This window comes from Hemitrygon akajei, chromosome 8 (genome assembly GCF_048418815.1).
Source record: "Hemitrygon akajei chromosome 8, sHemAka1.3, whole genome shotgun sequence".
NCBI lineage: Eukaryota > Metazoa > Chordata > Chondrichthyes > Myliobatiformes > Dasyatidae > Hemitrygon > Hemitrygon akajei.
In genome coordinates this window covers 26,928,406-26,944,567 of record NC_133131.1, presented here as the reverse complement: position 1 = coordinate 26,944,567, position 16,162 = coordinate 26,928,406, and the positions used below count along the sequence as shown (strand labels likewise).

Below are 16,162 nucleotides of genomic sequence, written 5' to 3'. Positions count from 1 at the left end.
CCCTTGTCCATTCATCCCCCCATCCCTCCCCACCGACCTCCCTCTGGGCACTCATCGCTGCAAACGGAAGAAGTGCTACACCTGCCCCCATACTTCTTCCCTCACCACCATCCTAGGACCCAGACAGTCCTTTCAGGTGAGGCACCATTTCACCTGCGAGTCAACTGGGGTGATATACTGTATCCGGTGCTCCCGATGTGGCCATTTATACATTGGGGAGACCCGCCGCAGGCTGGGAGACCGTTTTGCCAAACACCGGCGTTCAGTCCTCCAGCAGTGGCGGGATCTCCCCGTGGCCACACACTTTAATTCCACAGACCACTCCCACTCCGACATGTCTGTCCATGGCCTCCTGTACTGTTAAGATGAGGCCACATGCAGGTCGATGGGGCAATACTTTATCTCCTACCTAGGTAGCCTCCTACCTGCCGGTATGAACATTCAACTCACAGACCTCCGTATATACCCCTGCCCCCCCCCTTACCCCCATCCCTATCTATTATTTTAGTCTGGTTCTCTTTCTGTCTCTTTTTACCCCCCTCACTATAATCTCACCCCAGCCCTACCTTTCTTTCTCTTTTATTTCCCATAATTCTCCACCTTCCCCCTAGCCCATTTCCCTCCAGCCTATCACTTCCTAGCTCTCTACTTTATCCCTCCCCCCACTTCTTATCCCCCCTCGACCATCCCATGTTACTTCACTCCTGATGAAGGGTTTTGGCCTGAAACGCCGTCACTACCTCCTCCCATAGATGCTGTCTGGCCTGCTGAGTTCTGCCAGCATTTTGTGTTTTTGCTTTATTATATATGTTTGATTTACTTTACTTTATTGTCACCAAACAATTGATACTAGAGCGTACAATCATCACAGTGATATTTGTTTCTGTGCTTCGTGCTCCCTGAAGTACAAATCAAAGTAAATATAATTTAAAAAATTTAAATTATAAATCATAATTAGAAAATAGAAAAGGGAAAGTAAGGTAGTGCAAGTCAGGTCCAGATATTTGGAAGGTACGGCCCAGATCCGGGTCAGGATCTGTTCAGCAGTCTTATCACAGTTGGAAAGAAGCTGTTCCCAAATCTGACCGTACGAATCGTCATGCTTCTGAACCTTCTCCCAGAGGGAAGTGGGACAAAAAGTGTGTTGGCTGGGTGGGTCTTGTCCTTGATTATCCTGGCAGCACTGCTCCGACAGCGTGTGGTGTAAAGTGAGTCCAAGGATGGAAGATTGGTTTGTGTGATGTGCTGGGCTATGCTCACGATCTTCTGCAGTTTCTTCTGGTCTTGGACAGGACAACTTCCATACCAGGTTGTGATGCACCCTATGTTACTTGGATTGTACATCATAGAGAAAAATGTCAAACAGCAGAATTGAGTACCGAGCTTAACAACTTGTCAAAGTCAAAAAAAAGTTTATTACACGCAGTGCCGATAAAAATTATTCACCCCCCCCCCCCGGAAAATTTCATGTTTTATTGTTTTACAACATTGAAATTCAGTGGATTTAATTTGGTCTTTTTGACACTGATCAACAGAAAAAGACTCTTGTGTCAAACTGAAAACAGATTTCTACAAAGTGATCTAAGTTAATTACAAATATAAAACACAAAATAACTGATTGCGTAAATTTTCACCCTCTTCACGTCAGTTGTTAGTAGATGCACGTTTGACAGCAATTACAGCCTTGAGTCTGTGTGGGTAGGTCTCTATCCGCTTTGCACGTATGAACACTGCAATTTTTCCCCATTGTTCTTTACAACATTGCTCAAGCTCTGTCAGATTGAATGGGGATTGTGAGTGAACAGCCCTTTTCAAGTTCAGCCACAAATACCCAATTTGTTTGAGGTCTGGATTCTGACTTGGCCACTCCAGGATGTTAACTTTGTTGTTTTTAAGCTGTTTCTGTGTAGCTTTGGCTTTATGCTTGGGGTCTTTGTCTTGCTAGAAAACAAATCTTCTCCTAAGTCGCAGTTCTCTTGCAGACTGCGTCAATTTTTCCTCCAGGATTTCTCTGTATTTTGCTGATTTCATTTCACCCTCGATCTTCATAAGCTTTCCAGAGCCTGCTGCAGTGTAGCTTCCCTACAGCATGATGTGGTCACCACCATGCTTCACGGTACGGATGGTGTGTTTAGGATGAGGTGTGGTGGTTGACTTACGTCAAACATAGCATTTAGTCTGACGGTTACAAAGTTCAATTTAGTTTCATCAAACCATGGAACCTTCTTTCAGCTGACTTCAGAGTCTCCCACATGCCTTTTGGAAAACTCTAGCTGAGATTTCATGTGAGTTTTTTTCAACAGTGGCTCTCTCTTTACCTCTCTTCCATAAAGCTGTGACTGGTGAAGCACCCGGGCAACAGTTGTTGTATGTGTCCTCTCCCATTTCAGTCACTGAAGCTTGTAACTCCTCCAGAGTTGTCATAGGTCTCTTGGTGGCCTCCCTCGCTAGTCCCCTTCGTACACGGTTACTCAATTTTTGAGGACAGCTTGCTCAAGGTAGATTTACAGCTGTGCCATTTTCAAAGGTTCAAATTTAAAGTCAGAGAAATGCATACAATATACATCCTAAAATGCTTTTTCTTCACAAACATCCATGAAAACAGAGAAGTGCCCCAAAGAATGAACAACAGATAAACATAAGAGTACCCCCCAGCTCCCCCCCTCCCATGCAGAAGCGGCAGCAAACAACAATCCCCTCTCCCCCCCCACCGGCAAAAAAAAGCAAGCATCGGCACCATCACCAAGCACTGAAGTGTAAGCAAAGCAATAGCAAAGACACAGACTTGAAGTTACCCCAAAGACTTTGCGTTACACCCGGCATTCGACATACTGCAGATTCTCTCTCTCCCTAATAAGGGAGAAAATGGTGTCTCCATTTTTCCAGCGAGTGGCAAGATATAACAACTCGCTAGTTTACAATGTTTAAAAAGTTTGTTACATCGCTTTTTTCGAGCTCTGTGCCCGAAGATCACAAGAATCCTGGGTCTTCGGGCCCACAACAGATATCCTGACTCCCCTGACGACACACGGGTCTCCTGTCATGACACCGATCTTCGATCCACCTGTCTCCGGAGCCCCGAGATCTTAGGTTTCTGAATTCAAGCCAGGCTCTCAGGCCGAACCCTTGGCGTGCTGAACAACGGCCAGTCCTGAAACCCCGAGAATGTGTCCTATTCCCGCAAAGAATCAAAGTCAGTGTGTAACTCCAGGTCAGGGTCTTCAAAAGAGCCCTGAAAGAGAAAAATAAAGATATTAAGGATGGAAATAGCGCTGTTTCCAAAGATGCAAACAAAGGAATCACCGTTTAGTGCCATCTTAACTCCGCCTCTGTCTCCGTAACAAAGTCTTTCCATTTCTTGATGATTGACTTAACTGTATTCCAAGGGATATTAAGTGACTTGGAATTTTTCTTGTATCCATTTCCTGACTTGTGCTTTTCAATAACCTTTTCATCAAGTTGCTTAAAGTGTTCTTCTGACTTCATGGTGTTGTTTTTGCCAGAATACTGACTCCCTAGCAGTTGGACTTTCCAAATAGAGATATTTTTACTACAGTCAAGTGAAACACCTTGACTGCACACAGGTCTCCAAAAACAGGTCTCCATTTAACTAATTATGTGATTTCTAGGGCCGCACCAGTGATGATTTGTTGTGCCACATTAAAAGGATGTGAATACTTTTTATAGGCATTGTGTGTGTGTGTGTGTGTGTGTGTGTAGCTTGAGATTAATATATACAGAAAAATAAAGAGATACAATAGAGTTCAAGAAAAACTATACATGAATTAAAGGAATATATGTTGTAGAGTCCTTAAAAGCAAGTCTGTAGGTTGTAGAATCATTTCAGACTTGAGGTGAGTTAAGTTATCCATGTCGGTTCAGAAGCCTGATGGTTGAAGGGTAATAACTCTTCCTGAACCTGGTGACGTGGACTGAAGACTTGTGTGTCTTGTATCTGATGGTAGTAATGAGAAGAGAGCATAGTCTGGAAGGTGACGGTTCTTGATGATGGATGCTGCTTTCTTGTGCAGCGCACCTTCTAAATACACTTACTAGTGGGGAGAGCTTTCCCTGTGAAGGACTGGATTGTATTCACCACTTTCTGTAAACTTTTCTATTCCTGGGCATTAGTGTTTCCATACCAGTCTGCGATGCAACTAGTTAGGATACTATCCATTGAAGTTTGTCAAAGATTTAGTTGACATGCCAAATCTAGGCAAATGTCTAAGAAAATAAGACGCATTCATTCATTTCCTATTTAAGTAGAATCATGCATTCGTTTCTTTTTTATTAAGTTCAAAGTAAATTTATTATCAAAATAGATATATGTAACCATATATAACCCTGAGATTCATTTTCTTGCAAGCAATCAGATAAAATCAATAAGCACAATAGAATCAATGAAGTACAACACCCAGCAGGAAATGTTAGATGAGTCTTTGAAAACGAGTCCAGTTCAGTGAGAACAGTTCAATGATGGGGCAAGTAAAGTTGAGTGAAGTTATCGCCTCTGGCCTGATGGTTGAGCGTTAATAACTGTTCCTGAACCTGGTTTTGCAGGTCCTGCGACAGCACTCAACAGCTCAGTGGTGGGGAAGGCTTTACTCATGATATCCAGTACTCGCCATATCCACTACTTTTTGTAGGCTTTTCAGTACAAGGGGATTGGTGTTTCCATACCAAGCCATGATGTATCTGCAAATATACAGTACTGTCCACCACGTATCTAGAAGTTTGTCAAAGTTATAGATGATGTACGAAATCTTTGAAAACTTCTGACCAAGTAGAAGTGCTGCCATGCTTTCTTGTGCCATGATACTTGTGTATTGAATCCAGGACAGATCCTCTGAAATGATAATACTAAGGGATTTAAAGTTGCTGACCCTCTCCACTTCTGATCCTTTGATGTGGACTGGCTCATGGACTTCCGGTTTCCTCTTCTTGAAATCAATAATCATCTCCTTGGTTTGCTGACATTAAGTGAGAGGTTGTTGTTGTAGCACCACTCAATCACCCTTGTATATGCTGATTTGTCACTATCCTTGATTCAACAGTGGTGTCGACAATGGTATTTATTAATTTGATGTGTTCAGAATTTGATGATCTAAGTTGTCTTTTTCAGGCATTCTTTATGATACACCAAACAGTGTATGATTTCCAAATTAGAATTACCAATTTATTTTGAGACAGAGAAATTAATCAGAGGAGAGAATGAAATTCGGTGTGGATTCCAAATTATAATAATTGTTATAATGACTTCTAAACTTGTTCTTCTTAATAGGTCAACAGGGAAGCAACAATGATTATTGACTCAGTCAGGGGAATGATTAATGCCCGAATTTGACTCATTCAATCAATTTTTATCTGTTTAGTTTGTATTATTTACACTAGTCATTAATCATACTATTGGATGAAGTAATTAACCCTTGTGTATGTAAATAACTTTCAACCAAGAATTATTGATAACCATTAAATCGTAATGAGCTGCACAAGGGCATAGCAATTGATGGAAAAAAAGAACCATTTTTTTCCATTTTACATTTTGAAAATTATCCATTTTACATTTTGATAATTACATGGTAGTAGTAATGTAGTTATTGACTTTTAATTAATTTTCACAAAACCAAATTTTGAGACAAAGAAAACTGCCTGTTGTAGAAGAGATCAGAATATGCTGGCTGTCAGTGGCTGTTGCGTTTGACTTCATATTTTGCCCTTGGAATGGGTGCTGAGACCGCATGATTATATAGAGTTAATGGGCTCGATGCACCTTGTAGATTTGACCATTCAGCTTTGATCCAGCTGTGCTTGGTTTATCCAATAAAACCTTACTCAGCTGAGTGGGTCGTGGACCTCAATTGAAAAGTAAGACCTTTGTTCTGAAACAAAAGCAATGGTGGAAACCCTCAGCAAATGTGACTGAGTGCATTTTGTTTTGGATTTTTGTTTTCTTTAATTTTTATTTTCTTCTTTTAATTAAGAGTCATCTAAGTTTTATATGTTTTAAATTACAAGTTATATTTTAAAATAAATTTTACTTAAATTTATTTTTCCTCTTTTTAAATGTCCCTGAACATCAAGACAAGGGATCATCAGGCCAGTTCACAGAAAGCTCCTCAAAATGCACTATCTTCGGCCTTGTTACTGCTCCCAGGACAGCCAAGTAAAGCCTTTGGCTAAATTTGAATCTGTGGGACTGTAAAAAGTTAGCGTAGCAGCTGAGATTGGGAAGGTGGTGGCTGCAGGGCCCAGTTGGCTGAAACATGAGCTTGAGCACAATCTGACCTGAAAAGGGAAATTGTCGTGACATTTAAGTCACTCATGGTGACTTAGCGTTAACAACTTGACTTATGCCTGAGATATTTTACATTAAACTACTTGGATAGCAAGAAAATCATTACCCATTTCTGTTAGCAATATTTCCACATTTTATATAATCTAAGGTTTTATTGTTGATTTGGAGGAGCTGATTTTCCCTGTCTTTCTTCTAAAATGTAAAAATTGTCTTAATATGAGCTGCATATTATTTTTCTAGGATCCTTTACTGGAGGGCAGATCTTCTGGGAGCTCTCAAATCTAATTGACAAATTTGCAGATAGAGCAGTGGTCACCCACATTTTTTGCACCGCAGACTGGTTTAATATTGACAATATTCTTGTGGACCAGCCGGTGGGGGCGGTGGGGGGTGAGGATGTTAATTATGACCGGAATATAGGTGATAAGTCAAGTATAAGTCACTTATAAGTGCCTAATACACTCAATTTCATTTCTAAAAGGGTTTATCTAACAAATTTAATATTAAACATACAGCGCATTATCTTCCTCGCATGAATATAGTGATAAGTCAATTATAACTCACTTATAAGTCAATAGCATCATAACATTTTAAGTAACATTTTGGATACTAAACATACGTGAACATATAAAATCATTGCTACACACCAGTAAGAGGACAAGGTAAGGGCCGGAGGTCCCCATACCAGGGCCACGGTGGTCACAGTCCGGAGAGAGCGACCGACCAAGTGAGGTGTGTGATGGGGCGCGTGCTTGCCCCCCTTGTAAGTAGGTAGGATCTATCGGCCGACAAAAGTTTGGCTCGAGGGATGACTTTCAGTAGATCGCAGCGAGGTAGCTGCTCTGCTACTTACGGAACCCTGAGCCCAAATTAGGTCGTCTGTGAATATTTTAGCACTGGGTTCCTCAAGAACATTCGGTGCGCTAAACAGGTTTAGAGGTGGCGTCGATCTGTCCCCGCTCCAGGCCAGTAGCATTGGCACTTCTCGCCAACCGTGTGAGGCGACCAATTACCTGAGGCCAACCAGTGATCCCTGGCGCTAGGGTATCACTGCGTTTAGGTGACTGATGACCTTGCGTGCGTAATGACCTTGTGTGCATTCATGTTCAATATTGGGCATGATGGAATGAGGAAAGGTGGAGCTAACTAATATCATTTCATATCGCCAAATCATATCGTTTCCTCGCAGCCTGGTAGCACATGCTTTGCAGCCTGGTACCGGTCCATGGCCCAGTGATTGGGGACCACTGATATAGAGTAACCATATTATCTTAACTTCAATGTCTTTTTATCCTTTCAATATTCTTTCAGGATGTAAAAGGATTCTATAAAAAGATTCAGATTTATTCATCTGATGTACATGAAAACATACTGTGAAATGCATTGTTTGCATTAATAAACAACACACACTGGGAGCAACCTGCAAGTGTCACCACACATTCTGGCATGATCTTAGCATGCTCACAGTCCCTGGTAGAGCAATACAGAGCACAACAAAATAGAACACAACAACCATCAAAACAACAACAGCAAAATAAACTCATTTCCTCCCTCCCAGCCACTCACAGACAGTCCTCTGGTCCTCCAGTCTCCAGGCTTCGCCATCGAGCTTTGACTTCCAGAAGTCTGATTGACCATTGGATTATGATCATTGGTCTCGATCCCCGGACTAACCAATGACGGGACCTCATCTGCTGGCCTCATACTCTGGGCTCGCTGACTGACCAGTCCTTTTGCCTCCTACTTGCATAAACATCTGATTCCAGGATCCGCCAACCTGGGACAGCCCAACATCCTCTGTCGCATGTCGAAGTTGCCGACCCTTCGAGCACAAAGTGGAGATCTAGACGCTAGATGTCCTTCTTCCCATGTCCACATTGTAGGCTTTGAAGTGCAGAGTAAATGTCTAGACCTGTCCATGCCACTGGACTTTGAATTTGAAGAACAGAGCAGAGACCGAGACTCCAGCCTGACCTCTAACCCCTCCACATTCCTGTCCCTAAACTGTAATCTGACCTCTAAATCCCCACATCACTGTCCCTAAACCCTAACTCTTCTCTCTGTCCCTAAAACCATTCCTATGAACTTAAAAAGCTAATTCTTAAGCCACAATCTTGAAAAGCTCAGCAATTAGAATTAAAGACTGACTACTGTTTTGTTTTATGGCTAGAGATAACTTAATTCTATTATCAAACTGAGCAATGCATGGTAAGAAAGTTTCAATTTTTCATGGTCCCTATCGTTGCATTTAGCATCTAGATCAAGGGTGGGCAAACTTTTTGACTTGTGGGCCACAAAGGGTTCTAAAATTTGACAGGGGGGCCGGACCAGGAGCAGATGGACGGAGTGTTTTGGTAATACACCTCATAAGAGAAAATAAAATATCATGGGATATGTAGAAAACATGTGCTTTAATTTCAATTGAAAATGAACAAATGCATTACAACAAAATATCTGTCTTTGAAGTCCCATGGTATTTAGCTATTTATTGAAATGACTTTTAAAACACTGAAAATTAAATGAATAAAATACAGCTTTTTTTAATAGTAACAGTTATTATTTTAAAGCACTGAAAATTGTTATCCTTCAAGATATTATCATCATCACTCTCCTCCTGACTGTCTTTATTTCAAAAACAGTAGGAGATGCAGGTCTACTTGTCCCGCTCCTTCTTATTCAATTGTCCCCTGTGCCAAAACTCAACAACAACCAGCACAAGGACAGAACAGTGACAGCGCGCCAGTATGCGGAGCGTGTTATTTGATCTGGAGCGTATTTTTTATTTTGAGAACGTACGTGCACCTGTGCACTACTCATGTCCATCACTTAACAGAAATGACATGTAACATGTAAGGCTTATTGAAAAAAATAACGCCAGAATTGCGAGGAAAAAACGTTAACAAAGTTTATTAATATAATTTCATCAAGTTCTGCGGGCCGGATTAAAAAGCTTAACGGGCCGCATATGGCCCCCGGGCCGTAGTTTGCCCATGCCTGATCTAGATGCTTAGTAATGCCTTGCTAGCCTTATATCCAGGTTATTCTTGAGCTTTTTGAGACTTTGCAGACATTTGCACTACGTCTTGACAGTGATATGCAATGATTTTGTGCCCTTAAGGCATGTCGTACTTCCAATTCCTTACAGGCTTTCATCCAGTCTATGCTAATGTAACCATCATGGGTGGAGTACTTAAAACTTTCCATTCCCTACACAAATTTACCAGTAAATTAGAAAACATCTCAGTGTGTGAATCATCGATATAACAAGGTGGAATATGTGGATTGATTCATTAAATCTTGTAATTTGTACGGCATTTTTAACAGTTAATTATTTTGCATACCCTATTTTAAGCATTTTGCTTTATTTGGTTGATGCCAGATTATCCATTTATTGGATACTACTATTTTGTATTCCAGTGTACCTCTAAATATTCATGTAAATATACTCTACAGCTGCTATTGTTGATTGTATACAAAATATGTTTTTCAAACATTTGACCATGGAGTTGGTGTCTGAGCTTATTCTGCCAATCACTAAGATTCTGGCTGTTTGTAACCTCAACTCCACGTTCCCATCTAGCAGTGTTAACTTTTCAATAGCAACTTTTGCTAGTAAAGGTGTTAAATATCAAGTTCAGGTGTTGGACTCCCTTTGTTAATGATGACATTACCTGGGACATAGGAGATATGATTGTTATTTGCCACTTTACTGACCTAGCCCAGAGGTTGTTCAGCTTTTGCTTCATTGTGGGCAAGGTGTGGTTCTTGAGGAGATGTGCAACTATCCTTGAGCAACCCCTACTCTGCTGAAAATAGAAGAAAAGCCATTGATAAAACATAGGGATGGTTGCATATTGAACTTTGCACCAAGGAATCCCTGCACTGATCTGCAGAGGATGAAAGGATTTATCTTCAACAAATAAGAAAAGCACGAAATACGAAATACAAATACGAAAAAATACGAAATGAATCAAAGCAGGAATATACAGTAATTTTGAAATATTTATTGTTTTGGTAATGTCTCTTTTATAAGCTATAATAATTACTTTTTAGAAAAGTCAGTGGATGTCCTGGATCCTGACGAAGAGCGCAGAATACAAATAAAAAGACAGGAACAAGCCACTCGTGCAGCAAGGATGCTGTATGTTCTGCAGCAGCAAGTGAGACCCAATTTAAATTTTTGCAATTGAATTTAATAGGAGGGATTTGTTGATCATGGATCAAATCTTGATCCACAATGTTTGAAAACTTACTAACACCAAGATCGAAAGATTAACAAAAAGGACTTTTCATGTGCTATTTTGCCATTTGCTAGGGCAGAAAAGCTTGGTTGGAAAAATATGCTTTTTATTTGTTTAATCCAATAAAACCATGATAACTTCTGATCCTCAAATTTTAACCAGCCAGATACTGATTTTATGAAGGTTGTTGGCTGTGCACAAAAAAAAACCCCATCATTCTAAGCTGAGTCTTAAATTAAAAAAAACAATAAAAATCTGTTGATTTTAAACTGAAATAAAAACAGGAATTGCTGGAAGCATCAGATCAGGCAGTATCTGTGGATAGTGAAACAATTAATGTTTCAGATGAATTACCTTTCATCAGAACTAGGAGAAGATAGAAACCAAACAGGTTTTAATTTTCAGAGGAAGAGAAAGGGTGGAGAGAACAAAAGGAATGTCTGTGATAGGATGGATTCCGAGAGGGTCTGAATGATTTTAAAAGTAAGTGTTGATTCCATATGAACAGAAAATGCTGGAAATATTCAGCAAGTAAGATAGCATCTTAGAAGGAGAAACAAGGAAAGTCAGAGTGGGAGCACTTCATTAGGATTGAAAACTCTCTTTCCCTTTCTTTCCCTGTTCTCTTGCTGCAAATGCTACCTGACCTGCTGAGTGTTTTCATTTATCTTAGATTTCCAGCATCAATCGTATCTTTGATATTTCTTATACTGGTATTGCTGTTATTTGGGCGAGGTTCATGAAAACTCGTTAATTGCAGCTGGTTTGTACGGAGGAGAGAAACAAAATAATGCTGTTTCTGTGACATACAGAACTCTGCAGTTGCTAGTAATTTGAAATAAAATTAGAATACCCAAAATTTGCAGGAAACATTTACGGGTAAGTCATCAACCTGAAACATCAATTGTTTTCTCCACCGATGGTACCTGACCTGCTAATAGTTCTAGCATTTTACATTCAATCATAGAATCTCCACTTTTGGGGACATGGAATTTTCCATGAATGAATCAATCAGGATTTATCTCTTGTATCTAGCAGCTCCTTTCACACTTGAAGGTTTCCTAGTTTGAATGACCCATTCACCTACATAAATGTTTATGGTTCAAGTTGCAGTAAAAAGCTAGATTGCACTGTAAGTCCTAATTAATTTGAGGTTGAAGTTTTATTGGAAATTCATATTTATGGGAGGTGAACTGGAGATAAGTTTGCCAAATAGAGAGAGTATTGTTTGTATTGAGTCCAGAATATTGTAAATATGTGTTTACATTTCATTGTTTGGACAATGTACCTTTTGAGATGCTCTGAATTAAATATCACATGAAAATCTAGCTCTCAACATGTTATATACAAACATTTCTCATGAGTAAATTAGAAATTTAAATAATAATTGCATTAGATTTTCATACCATTAGTGTAAATATTTTTCTTTGATGTACTTATCTTAATTAAGGTAAACGAAATACAGGAAGCAATTGACAAACAAGGACCACATAAGGTGAAACACACCAAAAAAGTAAGAAATTTAAATATTCAGATTTTCGTTAGATTACTTTGGAATCTGATTTATCTTTGTAGTTTAAAAATTAAAGTGTACCCCCTTTGTTCTTAATTGAATGGTAGAGTATTTTTATTTCTTTCAAGGGCAGAGTTAATCTTTGTAATAAAGCCTTAATAAAAACAAATTTATTTGGAAATATTTGCCCTGATTTGTTTCCTGTCAAAGTAACATTGTGAGTAATGGTACTTATTTACACATTCATGATATTGCAAATTCAGGCTGGCAGAATTCAAATAACCAAAATTAGTATCCAAATCGTTCTGCTCCATCATCAGGATGGCAAAAATGGTAAATCTGATATAAGCCTCACTACTTTATTGCATTGAATAAGTGGGGATGTATTTGTACAGCAGAAACCAAATGAAACTTGGCACAGAAAGTCAACAGTCAACCCTTGTCTATATCAAGCTATGTACTGTTTTGATAACCTGATCATTGTTCCTGTTATTATTATCAATCATTTTTTCTGGGAATGAAAAATAAATGTTCCTATGGAATATCATTCTTTTATGTTTTTCACTCTTCCTGTATATAATCCAGACAAAATAAAAATCCAATTAGTTTTCTCCATCTTGCTTGCTGTTCGTGATTTAATATTGAATATGACCATTCTGTTTTACATTTCCTTCTCAGTTGTTGCAGTGTCAATTTCACGATACTTTGGTTTGATATTTGAAATTGCCTTTTCTGTTTACCTGACTCCCAGATAATTAATATTTCCTTCGTTGCATTATTATTCACTGTTACCATACAAATAAAAAATATTAAATCAATATCAGCAAGGAGAAACACTGTTTAAAGGCAGACATAGTCAAATGTCATAGTAACATTTGTTAAGTTGGAAAATGTGGTGCCCCTTAATTCCTTTTGTAGTGATTGTACTATTGTCAAAACTTTCTGCTGAAAATTAATTTATTTTTCAAAAGCATGTGAAAATAATCAAGTGATTCCACCCAGTGTAATATTATTGACTTCTTGTAGAAGTGTCACTGACTGATATTATGCATTTATATGTGTTCCAGTCTCGAGCCATGTCTCAGTTAGCAGCTGCACACAGGGGTGCTGTCCATGCCTTACAAATGTTTGTTGGTCAGCTTTCTGGGCAATCAGAACTGCAGATTCCGACCTACTACAAGGAGCTAGGGCATGTGATTCGACAACTTTCTCTATGTTCTGCCAGACTGGAAAACAATATTGATTCTTCCATACCAGAAGCAGTTACAGATATTCTGCAACAAGTTGAGGTAAGTCTCAAGTGAAAACATAAGAATAATTGAGATAGGACACTGTTAAAATGATTACGTCCCTAAAGTGAAACTTAAAATTCGAAGTGCCTGTGTACTGTGGGCAACTTCATAGTGCTTGTGGACTTACAAACTATTCTAGCCATAAGTTCAACAGTCATTTCTTTTTCATAGAGCCACTCAGAAAGAGAACAGGACCTTCAGGCCACTGTATCCAGCCATCAGATGACTTAGTAGGTTAACCCCATTTTCCAGCTTCCTTCCATGCCATGGGGTTTCAATTATAGTGGATTCTGCTTAATTGAGACACATTGAGACCAGTACATTTTGGCCCATTTAAGCAGCTGCCCCAATTAGCCAAAGTTTCATGGAAAAAATTAAAAAGGTATAAAAAAACAGCTGTGGTTTAATTGAGTAAGAAATTATGTGTTTACATGAAATATAGAACAAATTAGAACACCTAGTGCAGGTAATTTACTGCTTTCAATGATTGAACCTTCAAAATCTTAAATTTCTTTGTAACATTCAAGATGATTGTCCATACTTTCAAATTCTTCATAGTTTGTAACTTATTGAAGTAGTGAAATCATTTCAATTTCATTCATGGCTGTTTCTGGCATCTTCAAGCCTAAATGCTTGAGACCACAGTGTGTAAAATGCTTCTGAATTGTCTTTAACTGCTTATTTCTTGCCAACTCAGTGACAAAAATCACAAACGAGAAAATCTGCAGATGCTGGAAATCTGAGCAACACACATAAAATGCTGGAAGAACTCAGCAGGCCAGGCAGCATCTATGGAAAAAAGCACAGGTCCTGCCAAATGGTTTTGGCCTGAAACATCAACTGTGCTTTTTTCCATAAATGCTGTCTGGCCTGATGAGTTCCTCCAGCATTTTGTGTGGCTTGTGTGACAAAAGTCACTGCTTCTTGAACACAAATGCAACTGATGGTATTTTAAAAAATATTTGCTGTAAGTACCATGTAATGTCTAATAGCCACGCAAGTGCATGCAATTGATGCTAGATAGAAACTGTTCGGCAACAATCTCCTGTTCCAATTAAGCGGCATATTATCCCAAATAAACAATGGGAATGCTAGCAACAATGTGAGCAACTGCATTACTGCCTGGTTCGGAAATTGCACCATCTCGGATCGCAAGACCCTGCAGCGGATAGTGAGGTCAGCTGAGAAGATCATCGGGGTCTCTTTTCCCGCTATCACGGATATTTACTCTACATGCTGCATCCGCAAAGGAAACAGCATTATGAAGGACCCCATGCACCCCTCATACAATCTCTTCTCCCTCCTGCCGTCTGGGAAAAGGCTCCGAAGTATTCGGGCTCTCACGACCAGACTATATAACAGTTTCTTCCCCCAAGCTATCAGACTCCTCAATACCCGAAGCCTGGACTGACACCTTGCCCTACTGTCCTGTTTATTATTTATTGTAATGCCTGCACTGTTTTTGTGCACTTTATGCAGTCCAGTGTAGGTCTGTAGTGTAGTGTAGCTTTCTCTGTTTTTTTAATTACATAGTTCAGTCTAGTTTTTTGTACTGTGTCATGTAAACCATGGTCCTGAAAAACGTTGTCTCATTTTTACTATGCATTGTACCAGCAGTTATGGTCGAAATGACAATAAAAGTTGACTTGACTTGACTTGATGTGGCCATTAGACAGTATGAGTGGCAGTGAACCCCACCGACCACAAAGCTTGCACTTGGGGTCCGCCCTTAATCCTTGATGTGTGCAACTATGATGGTGTAGGGAGAGTGTCGTACACGCACCACAGGAGGAAATAAATGCAGAAGGGCTCCAGTCTCCAAAGCTCTGCCCAAGTGATCTTGCGCTTGGGAAAATCCCATTTCATCCAAGTGCCCTGTGACCCCAACTCCACTGCCTTCGATACCTGCCTTTCGTCCTCACAGTTCCATACCTCTGCCTGGACCATGTTTCACCTATCCCTTGCACTTGCTCTCCCCCATCTTGGATGTGTGCTGAGCCAAGGCCTTGCCATCCCAGGCGTAGGTTACCAATGATGTCTCTTAATTGCAGGGAGCTCATTGTCTGGTCTGTGGCCAAGTTGGCAGCTCACTTTCAGCCCTGTCTTGCTGTGACTCCTGCTTTATTTATTAGCTTGTCATCAGTGCTCACTGTTAACACAACTCTACACTTTACCAACTTGAACTCCTCCCCTACCGATGACAACGGGAGCTGTAGCTGGCCTGATCTTATGTAGAAAAACTTGGGGGGATCGTCTGCCACCTCCACAGGTGCTTGTTGACTTTCTTCTCAATGCCATCTTCAGTGGTCATGGGGAACTCGTACACCATGAAAAGCTAGAGCTGCCTTGGTAGGAAACCATGTTTGTACAGCCATTGTCTTAAATTTACCAGGGAGAATGGTTTTGTCAATATTCTTCAGCCACTCTTTAGCTGCTTTACAGTGTCAGTGATGTTGGCGCTGTCCAACATTGCTGCATTAAACCACTTTCCAAGTCACTTCACTGGTTGTCCTCTATGAATAGAATGATTTCTTCCTGTACTTGAAGACTGAACTTGCTAGTAACCTTGCCCTTTTTGATCACCATGCATCTGGATTTCTTGGCCTTGAAGGTTATCCTAGCCCAGGTAGCGATGTTGTCCAGGTTTTCCAATACCCATCTTGCTTGGACATGTGTTACAGTGGTTACTGTGATATCATCCATGAACCCCTGTATTTCAGATTGTTGGATGCTGGGCTCCACCACTGGGCCTCAGGTTACGTCTGCTGCTGCTGATATGAGGAGTTTCACACCCATGACAAGATGGGAGAGAAGGAATGGC

The 16,162-nt window shown here is 40.1% G+C and overlaps 1 protein-coding gene across 2 annotated transcripts in view; it reads left to right on the top strand.

Annotated features, from left to right (window-relative positions):
* Nucleotides 1-16,162, top strand: part of kiaa0753 (KIAA0753 ortholog) — a 57,672-nt gene that overhangs the window by 2,966 nt on the left and 38,544 nt on the right. For both annotated transcript variants that reach the window (XM_073053478.1, XM_073053477.1), the window contains exons 3-5: nucleotides 10,349-10,455; nucleotides 11,987-12,049; nucleotides 13,117-13,338. In XM_073053478.1, coding sequence (XP_072909579.1) covers nucleotides 10,349-10,455; nucleotides 11,987-12,049; nucleotides 13,117-13,338 — 392 coding nt within the window. The remainder of the gene's footprint in view (nucleotides 1-10,348; nucleotides 10,456-11,986; nucleotides 12,050-13,116; nucleotides 13,339-16,162) is intronic.